The sequence below is a fragment of the Polypterus senegalus genome, unplaced genomic scaffold (assembly GCF_016835505.1).
Source record: "Polypterus senegalus isolate Bchr_013 unplaced genomic scaffold, ASM1683550v1 scaffold_1582, whole genome shotgun sequence".
NCBI lineage: Eukaryota > Metazoa > Chordata > Cladistia > Polypteriformes > Polypteridae > Polypterus > Polypterus senegalus.
In genome coordinates, this window is record NW_024379434.1 from 110,020 (window position 1) to 128,307 (window position 18,288).

Consider the following 18,288-nt stretch of genomic DNA (forward strand, 5'->3'; position numbering starts at 1 on the left):
ATGGCAGTGGTCTCTTGTTCACACTGCACTTCAGTGAAAAGTCAAAATACAAGTGGCCATTGAACCTTTGTGTTGTTTGTCCTTCTGTCTGTCTGTCTGTCTCTCCTCATGTCCTCACTTCTCTCTCTTCTTCTCCACAGCCTATATCAATGTCGTCTCACCTCCAGATGTTGCTCAACTCTCTCCTCAGCTCTTTCTGCTCCTCACTCACGACTGACTGAACTGAACCTGAACAGAAATAACATGGAGGATTCAGGAGTGAATCAGCTGTGTGAGGGGCTGAGGAGTGAAAACTGCAAAATAGAGAAACTGAAGTAAGTGAATAACAAGTGTGTGTGTGTGTGTGTGTGTCTCATGAATTTTGTTTCTTGTCACATTATAGCTCTGACTCTTCCACACCCACAACAAACTGCAGTGTCCCTTATGGACAAACAGAATGACGTGCAGTGACACAATCACAGATTTCCCTTAATAATTAAATTCATAAAGACAGCAATGTGACCCTGTTTTATCTTGGTAGAGTAATTTTTTCCTCTACTTTCCCCTTTTGTATTATTAATAAGTAGCCTTTGTCAGAACACCCAATCTCACAGACTTACCACTGTTTATAACGTATTATAAACCTTCCCTTCTATATCTATAACCTCAAGCAATTAGGTGTAGTAAAGACTAACAGGAGTTAAGTTACAATTTAAACACTGTATTATTGGTAATATTCATAAATAACAATATGCAAAGTATATTTGAATATTTGCAACCATACAACTTGATTAAATGGTGATGTGGTGAAGACATTATGTTGTCTTCTTCATCAGATGTTAGTAACAGAGATGCTTCTTCATCATATGTTGGTTAGTAAGAAAGATAGAATAAGATAAAGCAAGCAAATTTATAGGTTTTCTGTCGAACCCCTACAGCAAATAGGACATCATGGCACTTAAAGGCCTCTGAGACAAGCCAATTCTAAACAGCCATACCTCAGACCAACGGGGGAAATAGAACATCTTAACACCTGCCCCCAAACCATATGTTAACGTAACCTGGCTTCCTTGGGTTGAAAGACTTTAGCAGAGAAATATTCACCAAACTGGTTTAAGACACATCCTCTCCCAACCCTGTCGTAAAATTGCAAAGAGACTTAGTCGAAAGAAAGATGGGGAGGTTGTGGGGTTGGGGGATTGGGGCGGAGGCAAACACGAATGCCTCTCACCAAAGTAACACTAAATTACATTGTTTTGCCTAAATTACAAATAAACACATACAAAACATATATCAAGTTATATGCAAAATTTCTCATCACAACAGACTCTGAGCCCCTCCACCACACTGGTCACTCTCCTCATCCTCTCTGTCCAGACTGTTGTTTTATTTCTTGTCCCACAAGCCCACATTGTCCATTCTTTATTTTAATCTCATACTTGTTCCTTGTCCTTCATTGTCACTTTGCACCTTACACTCCTCTGATGTCCTCACTAAAATTTTAAAAATCACTAAAATAGAATAAAAGAGGTGGACAAGGCAGAGGATAAGGGGAAGGAGAAAGAGGAGAACAGACAGAGGAACAGGAGGAAAGGTGGACAGCAGCAGTAGAAATGACCAGCCAGCCATACACAGAAAGAGAAGGTCACAGGGAGGAGAGGATTAGGACTGAAGACAGTGTGGACAGTAAGGTGGGAGACACAGGAAGTGACCGGCATTATAGCCAAGTGGACTGAGCAGGCCGACATCATTCTACAAGACATGACCCCCAGGTCTACACTGGACATCGACATATATCTGTCAGTGGGCTTAGTGACCAACAGGTGGACACACACATCATGTGCAGTAGACGTCAGAGACACTGAGAGGATTTTGGGAAGGTGACCTCAGTGGGCGTGTCAGTGAGATACTCCAGTGTGAGGAATGGCGCCCTCTTGTGTTTTTAACTCACACTTGTGACTCTTGTGGGACATTTAAAACAAGAATCTCACCACATGATCAGTGTAGGCTGTCACATGACTTTTTCAATAATCCAGTATATAGCGCCTTTCTGATATTTTTATACACTCATGGTCTTCACTGATGTCATCACAGGTCCAGAACCTCTGCCTCACAAATCCTTCTTTTGTGATTTCAGTCAGTCAGGGTCTTCCTCAATGCCAGCAGACAATCAAATGGCTGACTCGAGATGTGAATAATTTGACTGTCACTAAGGACACCTGTCACACTTGTCCTGCACCCACTAGTCACTTTCGTCACTGCATGATTGTCTTTACTACTAAATACAAAACTGTGTGGTGACACACTTTAGGGGTCAATGGTTGTGTGCAGGTTTTTAAATAGAAATGGTGGACTCAGAGAGACGTAGGTGGATGTGGTAGTGTGGTGGAGCAGAGCAGCCCTGGAGTGTTGGTGGTGAATTGGCAGAGCGCACTTTACACCTGCAGACACGTGTGGTTCAGCCAGTGATCTCATTAGTGTTCTGGGGTGGGGAATTAGACACCTGCACCCATATGAGATTAAAATGATCCTGAGCAGGATAATCAAGAACAAAAATGAACAAGAAAAAGAAATGAAAAAATAAAGATGGAGGTTAAATGAGAAATAAAGTAAATGCAGAATTGTGGCTAAGCTGATTCAGGGACGTGGTCGAGAAGTGGCACTCAGAGAAGTGAACATGTGGCACTCAAGGGGCAAAGTTGAAACCAATTCACCCTGCTGAATTGTAACAGCCAACTAAAACAGCAACATGGTGTGTGCTGGAGACACAGCAGTGTGAGGTCTCATTAGAAACAGAGACGAGACAACAAGGAAAATGAAAATGGAGCAAACAGTGGACTGAGGCAGAAGCAACAATCTGTCTGTCAGTATAGAAAAGACAAAAGTCCTCAGGAAAGCCTGTACACTCGACTCCAACCTTTACATCGAGGACTGTGTGGTGGAGGTGGTCGGCAGCTCTTCAGCCCTCATTGGAAGCCAACCTCACCTGTATTGTCCATGCCAACTCCATAGCTGATAAGACACAGTGGCTACTTCCAGCCTTAACTGAGTACAGCAAGTCTGCCCACCTCTCTATCGTCACCACATTCTAGAGGAGTACCATACAGAGGGTCCCAACCAGCCATTTTACCTCTGCTATAAGAATTGCAACATCACAGACCTCAATATCTTGTGGAGGATGATGCAGACAGCTAAAAAAAATCACTGGGACATCTCTGTCTCCTCCACTGAAGACATCTTCTAGAAATGATTAATCTGCAGGTCCTCTGATACGGTGCAGAACCATCTGTCTCTGGACACTTTACTCATCGGCTATTTGGTAGAAGGTACCTGATCAGAAAGGTCATTTTTCACTGACTGCCAGGCTTCTCCACACTAAATCTTTCAGTTTGCACTCACATAACTCATTTGTCGTTACATTTGCAGTGCCCTTGTGGAGTTTGTTCTTGACAGATAACTCCATGTCCGTATGTTGTCATACCGCGTGGTGCTCTCCAGTGCAGACCCAATGGATTTTTGGTCATTGCTTTACTCTTTTAGGTAGCTCACTCTTCTTAGATGGAGGGTTTGCTTTAGTCACTAGGATGGAGATCATGCCACTGTGGCTAACTCACTCTTTTTATCAGATTTCTGTCGACTGGCACAGCTTATCCTGCTGCTAACTCAGCACTGATATCATCCCAGCTGACACCATTACGATATTGATATCATAGAAGACAATGTCTCTGCAGCTGGCAGCTACAATTCAAAAAGCTCACATCCATATGACAGCAGTTTTTCTGATGCTTCAGGGCTTCAATTTAGGCAGAAGACCACCAGTCCAGCTTCTAAATATGTTTATATATATTTATAAAATCTTCTTTCCATTTTGCACTCTTTGTCTGGTGGCACATTATTTCTTGGCACTCTGTCCTTGTGTGTGGATACTGTGGCATTAACATTTACAGTATATTTATATGCTTGGCAGACATTTTATCTAAAGAGACTTAAAAAAGAGGTCAATATAATCAAGTAACATCAGTCAATGGACTTTTGTTAAGCAGGTATAGCAGGACATGTTGAAAAATTTGATCTTCGTAAGTGAAGAACTATAAAGCTAGCATAACAAAAGAAGATCAGTTAACAATATGACAGACATCAAAAGAGCATAAAATGTTCTTTAACAGTTTGACAGATATTCACAGAACAGGAGGGTCTTCAATCACTTCTTAAACACATTGAAGGAGTCAGCAGTTTAGATGGAGGTGTCCAGCTTGTTCCACCAACTAAGAGCTCCACATGAAAACATCTGAATTGAGGTATGCAGTTCACTGGCAGACCTGGGTGGGTGAGAAGGAGCAGAGCACCTCACCAGTTTCTCGACGTTGACCCACTGACTACCCTGTTGGAAAGCATCAAGGATTTCAACTTAACTCAACTTGTTGTCGTCCATGTTGGAACAAATGACATACATAAAGGAAATCTGGAAGTTATGAAATCCAAATGTAAAGTGCCAAGCTGAGGACCAAAATTTGGCAAGGTAGTCTTCTCTTGAGTTCTGCCTGTGCCATGCCCCACTGCAGGTAAGATTGAGGAGATTAGAAGGCTTAACATGAGGCTCAAATCATGGTTCAGGGTAGAAGGGTACAGGTTTAGGGGGCACTGGGGCTCCTTTTGGAATAGATGGGACCTGTTCCTACATGACAGGCACCAATGTATTTGGTTGGCGTATGAGTAGGCTAGTCAAGGATTATTAAAACTAGGGGATAGAAGGACAGAGAGTTTAGGACATGCCAGGTTTAGAACTCTACATGAAGGAACAAACAGTAGTGTAAAAATAAAAAAAATATAGTAATTTAAATTCTAAAAGAAAGTTGATTACAATAAAACATTAAAAACAGCTTGCCTTAATGCTAGAATTATCAAAATAAAGGAAGTGAGTTGGAGTTGTATGTACAGTAGAGGAACATATGATATTATAGCATCCTGGTTAAATAACAAAGATGGGAATGAGTATAACATAGAGGAATACACAATTATTAGTAAGGACAGACAGAACAGAAATGGAGGTGGAGTTTTCATTTATGTGAAACAGAATTTAAACACAAGTCCTCTTCAATTTGACGATGAGCCCCATCTTAATGAGGATATGTGGCTTTGCCTGGAAAGCATTAAGGAAAGAGATCTTATTTTAGGAGTGTGTTACAGACTGCCCAATGCAGACAGTAATTTCAATGCACATCTTTTTAATAGTATTAAAAGTTTACATTGGGATGTTATATTCATGGTTGACTTTAGCTACCAGAATATTAACTGGGATAACCTTGCAAACAGCAGAGCACCAGAGCAGAAGTTTTTAGAGGTAATCAGTGACTGTTTTTTAACATAGCATGTTAAAGCACTGACATGGGGTGAAGCTTGTCTGGATTTAGTATTTTGTAATAATCAGGATAAAACTGAGGATGTAGCAATGATTGAACCAACAGGATCAAGTGACCATAATATAATACATTATTCAGTTTTTTAAAAGAGTGCAGAAGCAGATTATGTTATGTTTAACTTTTTTAGAGTAAATTTTTAGCAGTTGCAGCAAAGTCTAAGGAGGACGGACTGGGATAAGCTTTTACGTGAGGAGGCAGCCAAGGTGTAGTGGAGTAGGTTTAAAAATGTTTTACACATAATGCAGGACAGGAACATGCCTAAATTTGGAATTAGTAGGAAATTTTAAAAAATGCCACAGTGGGTTTATAAAGAGTTAAAAAATGGTGCATACTAATTCTGCAAGAGCAGGAACATTCAATAAAACTGAATAAAAAATAATAAAGTGACGGTGAGATACGGAGAAGGCAGATTCAGCAGCGTTTGTGTGTCAGCTTTTATCCCTCCATATTAGAGAATGTCCAGTTCCACTGCCTCAAAACACCACTCACATCTACAGTTATTCCCAGTTTCAAATAAAAATTAACAGCGTCCGATCCCTAGGGCTGTAGTATGTGACGTGACCGTGACTGAGAGAATAAAAGTGAAAACAACGGTAACTTTTACAAGTACAGTACTATAAATGTACACAGTCTGTTACAGACACAAACCAAATTTATGTGTGTACTGTTTAATATTAACAATAAGAGCAGCTCACTACTGAAAACGGCAAAAACAGGAGGCATTGGGGATCGAACCGGGGACTCTTGATTACAAGTCAGCAAATCTTACCGCTATGCCATGGAAGCTGTTGTAGTGTCCTTGAACCTTTTGTGAAAGTGTTTATTTGATCTTTGGACTTCAGGCTTCACACAATCTATAGTTTATGCCTACATTTTGTAACATTTATTACTGAAATATGAAAAAGTTTCTGTTTTAACAATGTGTTTACACAGATTACTGTAGAAATGAAACACACATGAAATGCATGTGTTCCAAATAACGATCTATTATTTCCACTCTAAAACTCCAGCAGTTCACTCCAAGATAATCAAACAAGGCATGACCTGGGAGAACATTGTGAATGATCTGAGACTGTCGGGGGATGGAATAGCAGGCTGTTTGCTGCTTGTCTTAATTGTCACATTTACAGGACAAAAGACACTGAGGGAAAGGTGCAAATGGATTTAAGGTGGGCCGGATTTCCGAGTTTTCTCGTAGGCTCTGGAAATACTAGTGTTAAGTTTGCAGATGTTACCAAGATAGGTGGATTGACAGATAATCGAGAATCCATTGAATCATCACAGAGGGACTTGGGCAGACTTGTGGCAGATGAAATTTAATGTCAGTAAATGTAAAGAATTAAATGTAGGAAGTTAAAATTTGAGGTCTGAATACACAATGGGAGGTCTAAAAATCGAAAGAACACCTTATGAGAAGCATTTAGGAGTCGTAATGGACTCATCACTATCAACTTCCAGACAGTGTTAAGAAGCCATTAAGATGGCAAACAGAATGTCATGTTATATTTTGCTTTGATATGTGGAATACAAGACCAAGGAGGTTATGCTCAAGCTTTATAACACACTGGTGAGGCTTCATCTGGAGTCCTGTGTGTAGTTTTAGTATCCAAAAAGGACAAAGAAATGCTAGAAAAAGTCCAGAGAAAAGTGTCTAGACTGATCCCAAGGCTACAGAGGACGAGTAATGATGAAAGATTAAAAGAGCTGAGCCTTTACAGTTTAAACAAAAGAAGATTAAGAGGTGACGTGATTGAAGTGTTTAAAATTATGAAGGGAATTAGTACAGTGGATCGAGATGGTGACTTTAAAATGAGTTTATCAAGAACAAGAGCTGAAAAATTGTTAAGAGTAAATTTTGCAGAATCATTTTCTTCATACAGACGACCACAGAGACAAGGAAAAAGTGGTGTAGTGAACAGTTGGACTTTAGGGACCTTCAAAAGTCGACTTGATGTTATTTTGGAAGAATTAAGTGCATAGGACTGGCAAGCTTTGTGGGGCTGAATGACGTCATCTAATTACTATGATATGAGGAGAGTCCATCATGATAAACAACTGAGTGTTAAGCTCATCCTGAGTCCTGAATGACACAAAGAAATCCCATTTAGTTACACCCTCCACCCCATTGTCACCTTTTACAAGTTCATGTGGCCCCTCAAGTACAAAACACTGTCAGTTTCATTTCTTAGATATTCATCTCCAATATTAATGACCGTGCGTCTGTTTCAATTACTTCTCACCTATCAGTACAGCATGAAGGCAGGAGACCCAATCAGTTGTTTGGTGCCTTAGTTATAAGAACAACAGTGGTCTCAGGTTCAAAAAGGCTCAGTAAAAAGTAAAAATGCCAGCAGTCATTGAGCCTTTGAGCTCTGTGGCCTTCTGTCTGTCTGTCTGTCCCTCCTCATGTCCTCACATTTCTCTTACTTTATCTCTACAGCCTGTCTGATTGTGGTCTCACCTCTGGATGTTCATCATCTCTCTCCTCAGTCCTCTCTTCTCCACACTCACAGCTGACTGAACTGATCCTGAGCATCAACAAATTAGGAGATTCAGGAGCTCGTCAGCTGCATGAGGGTCTGAGGACCCCAAACTGTAAATTAAAGACATTGTGGTGAGTAAACAGGGTGAGGTGTTTGGAGTTATGAAGTCACAGCTGACAGCCTGATGGACAGACTGATCACAGGAAACAACATGGATTGACTGAAGGAAGGGAAGGATAGGCAGTGGGGTGAGAAGGACAAAGAGCAGCAGACAAGTGAAGCTGGATGGAAGTGACAGACAGGGAGGACAACAAAGATAATGAGAGATGACAGAAAGAGAGCAACAGAGAGGAGGAGTGTGAGATGAGTTAAGAAAAGGAAGAGCAGATAAGGTGGACAGACAGAGGGATAAGGACACAGGGAGGAGAGGTGACAGGATCAGAGGCCTCATGCATAACGCCGTGAGTAGAATTCACACTAAAACATGGCGTACAGAAAAAAGTGGAAATGTGCGTACGCACAAAGAAATCCAGATGCATAAATCTGTGCGTTCGACAACTTCCACGTTCGTCAGCTACATAAATCCCGGTCAGCGTGAACAGTAACGCATGTCCACACGCCTGCTGCCACTCCCTACCTCCTACCAGAATTACGCCTTTTTGAATAAGCAAATCAATAAAAATAGCCCTTTAGCTCAGCGTTCTGTGAAAAGACAATGGGAAAAGAATGGGGGAAAAAGAAGAATTTTAGCAAACACCAAGTGGAGGCGAGAAAAAACGTACTATTTGTTGTTTTACGCATAAACAAACAAAAGGAAGTTGATTGAGTAACAGATTGACAGAGAAACTCTAAAGTTCAAGTTCAGAAAGTCGCAAATTGTCCGACATAAATAAGAAGTGGTCAGATATCAAAGTTGTCATGAAAAGGCTAGTCGTAGCCCACTATCTGAGTGTCATATGGAAGCTTATTAGGGTACACAGAAAAGGAAAACAAAATAGGGACACAGTGGGAAACAAATGTCCAAATGTCAACTTTAATCTGGAAATTTCCACTTTAATCATGTACTTTATTTTGTCATCAAAGTAGAACATCATAAACTTCAACTTAAAATCTTTTAATTTACTAGTTTCTCAGATCCCATCGTAATTAATGTAACACGTTAAATGCTTTGTTTTGTATGTGTTCTTCTATGTGCTCTATGTGTGCGAATCACTATGTGCTTCTTAAACGGGCTTTCACTTCCACCGACAGGACACAAAATACATTACATTCATGATATTATAGATCTCTGAATAATTAAAATACTGAGATGTATACTTGATATAATTTTCGTAATGATAGGAATTAAAGCTTGTATTAAACAAGGGAACATGGTGGCACAGTGATAGTGACAAACTGGCGCCCTGTCCAGTGATTGTTCCTGCCTCCTGCAAGATGCTTGCTGCACTGACGGCAACCTTCGATGAAATAATTTATTGCAGCAGTGCAGTCTCTTTCAAATGTGCTAACCCCCAATTCCTGTCTTTCCTTTTCTTTCTCCAAGTAACCAATCACCGCACGATCATTTAATTTTTTATTTTTTTTCTCCAGCCTCTGGAGTTTTTTTTCTGTCCACCCTGGCCATCGGACATTACTTATTCTGTGTTAAATAGTGTTGACTTATGTTTGTTTTTTATTGTGTCTTCTATTTTTCTATTCTTCATTTTGTAAAGCACTTTGAGCTACATTTTTCTGTATGAAAATGTGCTATATAAATAAATGTTGTTGTTGTTGATCAGCTCTGTAATAGATGCCAAGCCATCTGTAAGCTTAGAACGCCTTTTCTTCAGAACTTTTATGAAACATCAAAATATCTTCGCAGTACATGTTTAATTATTCCATCTATCTATCCATCCAGGGTCACACCAATCCCAGCAAGCATACAGCGCAAGGCAGGAACAAACCCTGAATGGGCAGCTGCTCATCGCAAGCGCTGAGCCACCATGTCCTTACATGTTTAATTATTAACAATATACATTATTTTAATGAAGTTTAAATCTTATCTGTATAATGTAATAAACATGCTTTACTGCATTTCATCTTTAAAGTAATATCATTAACCCCAAAAAGACAGCGCTTGGAAATCTAAATCGACTTAGAAGCCAGTTGTCATCATATGTAAATATGCGCTTTATAAAATGGCTCAGGTTTTGCAATATTATAACTGTAGTGCAAGTTTACAGTGAGATGATTGTACTTATAAGTACAAACAGTTCTACCAGAGCACTTGATGGACTGATTAAGTGCATTTAGAGCACTTGGGATGAAACTTTTTCTGAACCGCAAGGTCCCTACAGGAAAAGCTCTGAAGTGTTTGCTGTATGAAAACAGTTCAAATAGACTGTGTGCATGGCTGAGGCAGCATGTGCAAGATACTGTATACCGATAATCCGATCAGATGCTGTAGAGCTGTGATTCCTCACTCAGATACAGTGGGTTAAATACTCAGTGCTGCACTTGGAATAATACTAAAGCAGTGATGATATTTGGAATAGTTCGGCCATTCGGTGCACCATTATGTGGTTATGGGTTGATTACAATAAGATGCTTTAATCTTATAAACGATATGTAGTGCATTACAGTGCATGTGATAAAGCCACATCAAGGATGCAAATCGAAAAACTAAAGGGAAACCACACAGTAACAGTAGCACTGCTTTGACACTGGGTGCTTCCAATTTGTAAAACCAAGCAGAGAACTTGCATACGTAATGGATTGAGCTAGCGTGAAAATGTGCATGGCTTGACAGCAAGTTTAGATTTTATTCATTGCGATGTATGCATGGAACGGGACTATGCAACATTTTTGTGCATACACACTGTTTATACATGAGGCCCCTGGACAGCAGGCAGAGTGGACAGGAGGTGAGGGAGGAAAGGGTTATGGGGGTCATTTGGAGAAATTTAACAAGAAAGAGATGTCAGTGGACATGGTGGTGAGGGAGAACAAGAAGAAACAAGAGGACAGAAAATGAGTGAAGACAGGAGAGTGAGGAGGAGTGGGATAGAAAATAATACAGAGAGAGAGTGAAGAATAATTAAGAGAGCAAGACACAGGAAGTGACCAGGGGTCAACACTATGTCACCTGGACAGACCACCTTCTGTTCTGATTGCTATAACAGCACAATATAAGGCCTCTAGAATAGTCAACCACTCTAGAATAGTCCACCAAATAAATGTCACCCCCAGGCAGGTCCACTCCAGGCAAACAGGAGGCTTCAGGCCTGAATTGACCTCAGAAAGGAGCTCAGAATTTTAAATTCAAAATAAATTCAAAAAGCGTCTCAGGGTCATGAAGTTTTTCTGACCAGAGGGAGAATTGTGAAAACTCCAGCTGGAGCAGAGACAAGTCCACAAGTGGTCTTTATAAAAGACGAGGTTTATTAACAAAAGAGCCAAAGGGGATGCCAAAGGCAATCCAAAGCTAACAACATTCAAAAAGCACAAACTGTAAGATAATCAGAATTCAAGAGCCAAAGGTTCAAAGACAATAATCAGAATTAAAAACAAAAGAACAAAAAACTCACAAAGACCACCAATCACCAGATCACAGTCAAATGATAGATAGATAGATAGATAGATAGTTGGGGGGCAGGTGGTCCTGCATCTTGGGATCAAACAACAAATTACAAGGAACTGGAAAGAACTGCAAGACAAACACAGAGATACTTAAAAATAACTGAATATAATAAAAAAAAAGATAATACAGAATTAATTTTTTTTTTTTTTATTAATTTTATTACAATCAATACATAGCAATCACATTTTTACAAAAAAAAAAAAAAAAAGAATTATGCTAAGAACAGATCGATCCCCACCCTTGAGAGAGAGAGCAAGCCAAACGGTGTAAAATTTAAGGCTTTTAAAAATACCTAAATCAACAAATTCTCTGTGCTTTATAAAATCATTTCAAAATATTACTGATTAGATCCTGCCATGTTTTGAAAAAAGTCTGCACAGATCCTCTAACTGAGTATTTGATTTTTTCCAATTTTAAATAATATAACACATCAGTTTCCCACTGACTTAAAAGAGGAGAGTTTGGGTTCTTCCAGTTTATCAGAATAAGTCTGCGTGCCAACAGTGTAGTGAATGCAATCACAATTTGTTTGTCTTTCTCCACTTTAAGACCCTCTGGAAGAACCCCAAACACAGCTGTTAATGGGTTAGGAGGGATTGTGAGTCCAAGACTGTCTGAGAGGTAATTAAAAATTTTTGTCCAGAATAATGTTAATTTGGAGCAGGCCCAGAACATGTGACCTAGTGAGGCTGGGGCTTTTGCAGCGTTCACAGGTTGGATCATGCCCTGGAAACATTTTGAGAGTTTTAGTCGAGACAGATGTGCTCGATATATAATTTTGAGTTGTATAATTGTATGCTTTGCATATGGAGCTTGAGTGAATTCTCTGCATTGCTACTTTCCACTCCTTTTCTGATATATTAATTGAGAGGTCATTTTCCCAGTGTCCTCTTGGATCTTTGAAAGGAAGGGATTGTAAAAGGATTTTATATATTGTAGAGATGGAGTCTAACTCCTTGAAATTGAGCAATAATTTTTCCAGCGTGGATGAGGGTGCAAGATGAGGAAAATCTGGAAGGTTCTGTTTAACAAAGTTCCTGATTTGAAGATAGTGAAAGAAATTTGTAGCTGGAATGTTAAATTTGGAATGTAATTGTTCATAGGATGCAAAGACGTTGTCTATATAAAGATCTCTAAGCAAGTTAATTCCAAATTTTTCCAGATATTAAAACTGCATATGTTTGTGAGGGTTGAAAGAGGTGGTTCTTTTGCAGGGTGCCACAGAAAGAAGCTTCTCCGTCTTAAAATGCTTTCTACATTGGTTCCAGATTCTAAGTGAGTGGAGCACAATTGGGTTATTAGTGTATTGCCGATAACGTGTGTTTATTGGAGCACAAAGCAAGGAATACAAAGAAGTACTGCAGGATTTTACTTCTATTGCGGTCCATGCCTGTGTATGTTCTTCTATTTGTGTCCAGGTTCTTATCGACTGTATATTTGCGCCCAGTAATAAAACTGGAAGTTAGGTAGAGCCATGCCGCCTTCTGCCTTTTGTCTTTGTAGGTCGCTCTTTTGATGCGTGGATGTTTAGAATTCCAAATAAATGAGGTTATTGTTGAATCTAATTGCTTAAAAACGATTTATTAATGTATATTGGTATGTTTTGAAATAAAAAGGAGCTTAGGAAGAATATTCATCTTAACAGTGTTAATTCTTCCAGCTAGTGTGAGATGAAGGGTTGACCATCTATGCAAGTCTTGTTTAATTTTTTCCATGCAGACGACGAAATTTTGTTGATAAAGAGCTTTATGTTTACTTGTGATGTTTACCCGAGGTATTTAAACTGTTCTGCAATGATAAAAGGAAGGGTGTCTAATCTAATATTATATGCTTGCGAATTCACGGAAAGAGTACACTTTTATTCAGATTAATTCTGAGACCAGAGAGCTTTTGAAATTCTGTGAGTGCTGCTAAGACTGCAGGCACAGAATTTTCTGGGTCCGATATATACAGTACCATGTCATCTGCATATAATGAGATTTTCTGTTCCAGTCCTTCTCTGCTAATCCCCTTTATCTGATCAGTATTTCGACAATGTATTGCCAGTGGTTCAATGGCAATTGCAAACAGCAGTGGTGACAAAGGGCATCCTTGTCTTGTGCCACGTTCTAGTTTAAAGTAGTCTGAGCAAATGTTATTGATGCAAACTGAAGCTTCTGGGTTAGTATACAGTAATTTAATCCATGCACAAATGTTGGGCCAAACCCAAACTTCTCCAAAATAGTAAAAGGTATTTCCATTCAATCATGTCGAATGCTTTTCTGCATCCAATGATAATAATATTTCTGGGGTGTTTGATTTAGTTGGTGAGTATATTACATTAAACAGGCGTCGAAGATTTGAAGATAAGTGTCGGCCCCTAATAAATCCAGTTTGGTCTTGTGATATTACTGAGGGAGCACTTTCTCCATCCTTCTAGCTATGATTTTAGAGAGTATTTTAACGTCGTTATTCAGAAGTGAAATTGGTCTGTATGATGCACATTGTAATAAGTCCTTATTTTGTTTTGGAAGACAGTGATTAGTGCTTGGCGAAAGGTTTGTGGAAGAGATTGGTTATCTCTGGCTTCTGTAAATGTTGCTAATAGGAGGGAGCTAGCTGAGCGGAGAATTTCTTGTAAAACTCTGCAGGGTAGCCGTCAGGGCCTGCTGCTTTTCCACCTTGGAGTGACTTTATAGCATCCAGTAATTCTGATAATGACAGAGGTTTATCGAGCTCCTCCACACTAATAGCGTCAATTTGTGGTATCTGTAATTTATCCAGAAATGCATTAGATTGTATATTGTCTTCTTTAAACTCAGTAGTATATAGGGATTTATAGTAGTCTCTAAAAGTGTACATTATATTTTTGTGTTCGATGATTTTATCTCCGTTCGTGTTAGTAATTACGAGATTGCGTATGTACATCTTGCTTGTGAATTTGTTGCGCTAAAAGCTTATTAGCTTTCTCTCCATGTTCATAATAATGATGTCTGGATTTGTAAATTAGTTGTTCGGTTTCTTTAGTTGTCAAGAGGTTTAATTCTGAATGTAGAGCCTGCCTCCTCTTATGTAGAGTCTCGCTTGGTAGTCTGGCATGTTCTTCATCTATTTTAGTAATTTCGCTTTTATCTCTGCTACTTTCTTGCGGATTTATTTCTGTGGGAAAGATATGAGATAATCTGTCCTCTTAAGAAGGCCTTAAGAGTTTCCCAGAGTATTCCTGCAGAGATCTCAGGGGATGTATTTGTCTCTAGAAAGAATTCAATTTGTTTGGATATAAATTCAGTACAATTCTCGTCAGCTAATAGAAGCGGATTGAGACGCCATCTCTGGGGTGAGTGTATGGGGCTTAGTAATTTCAGCTCCAAGATCATCGGAGCATGGTCTGAAATAACAATAGCATCGTATTTACAAGATTTAATCTTAGGCAAGAAGTTATTATCTATAAAGAAGTAATCAATCCTTGAGTAGCAATGATGTACTGGTGAGTAGAAAGAATATGTTCTTGAATTTGGGTTTAAAACCTCCAGGGATCTGATAAGTTGTGATCAGTTATAAACTTTGTAATTATCTTTGCGGTGTTAGTTGCGTTCCCCTGTGGAGGAAGTCTTATCTAAAAGTGGATTTAGAACACAATTAAAGTCCCCAGCCATTATAAGTTTATGAGTGTTCAGATTGGGAATGGATGCAAATAAATTTTGTATAAATTCCTTATCATCAACATTAGGTGCATAAACATTTATCAAAATCATTTTACAGTTAGATAAGTCTCCCATGACCATCACATATCTCCCTTCAGGATCCAATACTACATCTGATGCTACAAATGGTACTGTTCTATGTATGAGAATTCCCACCCCTCTAGTTTTCTTTGTAAAACTAGAATGGAACATTTGGCCAGTCCAGTCTTTTGCAGCGGAACTGATCCTTACTTAGTAAGTGGGTTTCCTGTAAAAATACTATTTTAGCATTTAGACCTGTTAGGTGAGAAAGTACTTTCTTTCTCTTTAATTCGTGATTCAGGCCTTTAACATTCCAGCTTACGAAGTTAACTGTCCCATCATGGAGACACTGATTCTGAGTTTTTGGTGTCATATTATAGTCTTAACTGGAAGTGAAATAGTTTAGGTCTTAATTTCCTATTCCCCCAAGAGTTGTTGCCATGCAGCTTATTATTACGTTGATAGTTATAATTATAAAGATTGAGATGATAGATTAGATATAGATCAAGCCTGCTCTCTTTCTCTTCCCCTTAAACCCCCACCCTCCCTTTTTGCCTCCCCAGGTGAGGCTAAAACCCACTTCATGCAGTCCCAGTCCTCTGACATACCCAGAGACAGAGCACGTCCAAAGCACATCAAGCCCCCATGCAGTGGCGCTTTAAGGTTAAAAGATAGAGATATCTGTTACCAATATAGTCTTTAAAAGAGGAAAAAAAAAAAAAAAAAAGAAAAGAATTTTGCACTTAATATATATACATATATATATATATATATACATACATACATACACATATATACATACATATATATATACATACATATACACATACACATATACATATAATCTTCATCAATTTTAGTGCATTAAGATGATATCCCCAGATAATAAACCCAGGTGATGGTGTTAAAGATGTGTCCAAAACAAGCATAACAAGTCTTAATGCAGTAATAGCAATAACAGCAAACCAAGGGTATGATATTGAACAGTCTCATTTAGGGTACACATGAAATAATTAGAAAAGAAAAAAGAGGAGGAAAACGTAATTAAGCACAATAAAACATAAACATTTAGCCCTAGTAATACTAAGTAATGATAAGTAATAAGTAAGTAATAATAATATAAGAATATGAGAATATATGCTGATAAAAACCCGTATTTTAAAACAAATAGATCAGACAGTAGATTATTAATCCTAGCGTTATCATTTACCGCCATGACTCACAATTATGTATCAGAATAGTCCCGGGATCAGCTTTCTTAACTCATTTTCTGCCTCCTCCTTGCTAGCGAAAACATAGAAATGACCCTGCCATTCCACTTTCAGTTTTGCCGGATACAGGAGGCCGATTTGACATTGGCTTGCCGTAGCAGCTGTTTAATATTATAGAAGGCGGCGTTTAATAGCTGTTGCTGGAGAGAAGTCAGGGAAGACGCGAATGTGGCAATCTTCATATATAATATCTTCCTTTTTTTTCCTGAGGAGTTCCATCACCTCTAACTTAAATGATAATCGTTCAAAACGAACTATAAAAGATCTTGGTCGGGTCTGACGGTGTTTGATCGCGCTGTAAGCCGCTGCTATCTCAGATTCTGCTTTAAAGTCGCCCCGATTATTTTAGAAAAAGTTCAGTTGCGAATTTCACGGGTTTAAACTTTCTCGATTCTCCGCAGGCCTTCAATTCTGACATTATACCTTCTATTCCCATCTTCTAAAGCAGCCAGTCTGTCTCCAAGTTTTTCTCCGAGTTTTTACATTCCGAACTGACATTTACTGCTCTTTCCTCGGCACTGGCAGCTAGATGTTCGGCTATTTCGATCCGATTCGTGAATGTCTCACTAAGATGCTCCAATCGATCAGCAAGCGTGCTCAGTTTAACTGAGTTTTTCTCAATGCTTCATTCTTTCGAAGCAAGTTGTACCTCTTGGCGCAGCCTTTCATTTGCCTGTTGGAATTCCTGTTTTAATTCCTGTTTCAGTCTCTCAAGTGCCTTTGCCGTTGCTTTCTCATTAGCCTTCTCGCTTTTCTTTATATCTTGCCTGAGCTCAGCGAGCAACACTTTCAGTTCAGATAGCTGAAATGTGCCTTCTTGTGCCGTAGATGAAGCAGCAGACTCTGCTGAAGCCGGTGTCCCCGCTGCTCCAGTCCCGCGTAATTGCGTAACTGAAGCCGCGGACCTCCCGGCCTTTTCCAGTTTCAGGTAATCCTCTCCAATCGGCGAGCTATCCACATCTGCACTCACGATCGCACCTTCGCTCCCCTTTTCGCTCTCAGCCGGCTACGATGTAGCGGACCGTGGTCCCGAGGAGTCTGTACTTTCGCCCATCTGATCCAGGTCTGTCTCTGAGAGGCCGTATCTCGAACTAGGGCTTGCTGATCGCAGCTTGGATGTAGCTTTAGTCTTCATACAGAATTAAACAAATAATAAATGAACACAACAATGTTATAAAAACAATGGAAAACAATGAAGGAGAATAGAAAATAAAGCTGTCAGCAGAAGCCACGGAGGACCCACATCCTGACTAAAACACCTTCATTGAGATGAGAAGAAACGAAAAGGCCTCAGAGGACGGTGACCTGATCAGACCATGAACTGAGTGACCGGCAGGGTGACACACATGTCATGTGACTTAGGGACACTGAGGAGAATTCTGAGAATTGGACCTGAGTGGGCGTGTCATAGTACAGTGATAATGCAGTGTGTGAGGTGGGGTCCTCTTAAGTTTGTAACTCACACGTTTGTCCTTCACAGGCTGCAGTTTAATGAGGTCAGTGAGAGTGAAAAGAAGAACTTGAGGTCACTACAGGAGGAGCTGAACAGGACTGGAAGGCAGGTGATTATCAGCACAGAAGAAGACTGAACATGCTGATCAACTGACCCCACTGACCGTGCACCCTTTCAATTCCCTCTAAATTCTTCTCTTTATCATTTTTTAATCTCTTCCGCTCTCCTCCACATTTAATAAACTCTACATGTCTTCTTCTCAGCCTCTGTGCTTCTTTTATAAACTCACTTGTGTTTCTGCATCCTATCACCCTGAACTGGTCATCAACCTCCACAAGTTCAGATCAGAGATAAGAGTT

General features: G+C 39.5%; 1 protein-coding gene across 2 annotated transcripts; it reads left to right on the forward strand.

The window, feature by feature from the left end:
* Positions 1–274: 274 nt before the first annotated feature.
* Positions 275–18,191, forward strand: LOC120519905 (NACHT, LRR and PYD domains-containing protein 1b allele 4-like). 2 transcript variants are annotated; one of them, XR_005631696.1, is made up of 3 exons: positions 275–314; positions 7,840–8,013; positions 17,957–18,191. XR_005631696.1 is itself a non-coding variant. In XM_039742658.1 (3 exons), exons 1-3 carry the CDS (start codon positions 4,528–4,530, stop codon positions 18,063–18,065), a joined length of 297 nt encoding a protein of 98 aa, XP_039598592.1. In that variant the 5' UTR covers positions 3,967–4,527; the 3' UTR covers positions 18,066–18,191. The 2 variants fall into 2 exon arrangements, 1 of the variants encoding a protein (XP_039598592.1); XM_039742658.1 differs by lacking the exon at positions 275–314 and adding an exon at positions 3,967–4,541.
* Positions 18,192–18,288: the final 97 nt, after the last annotated feature.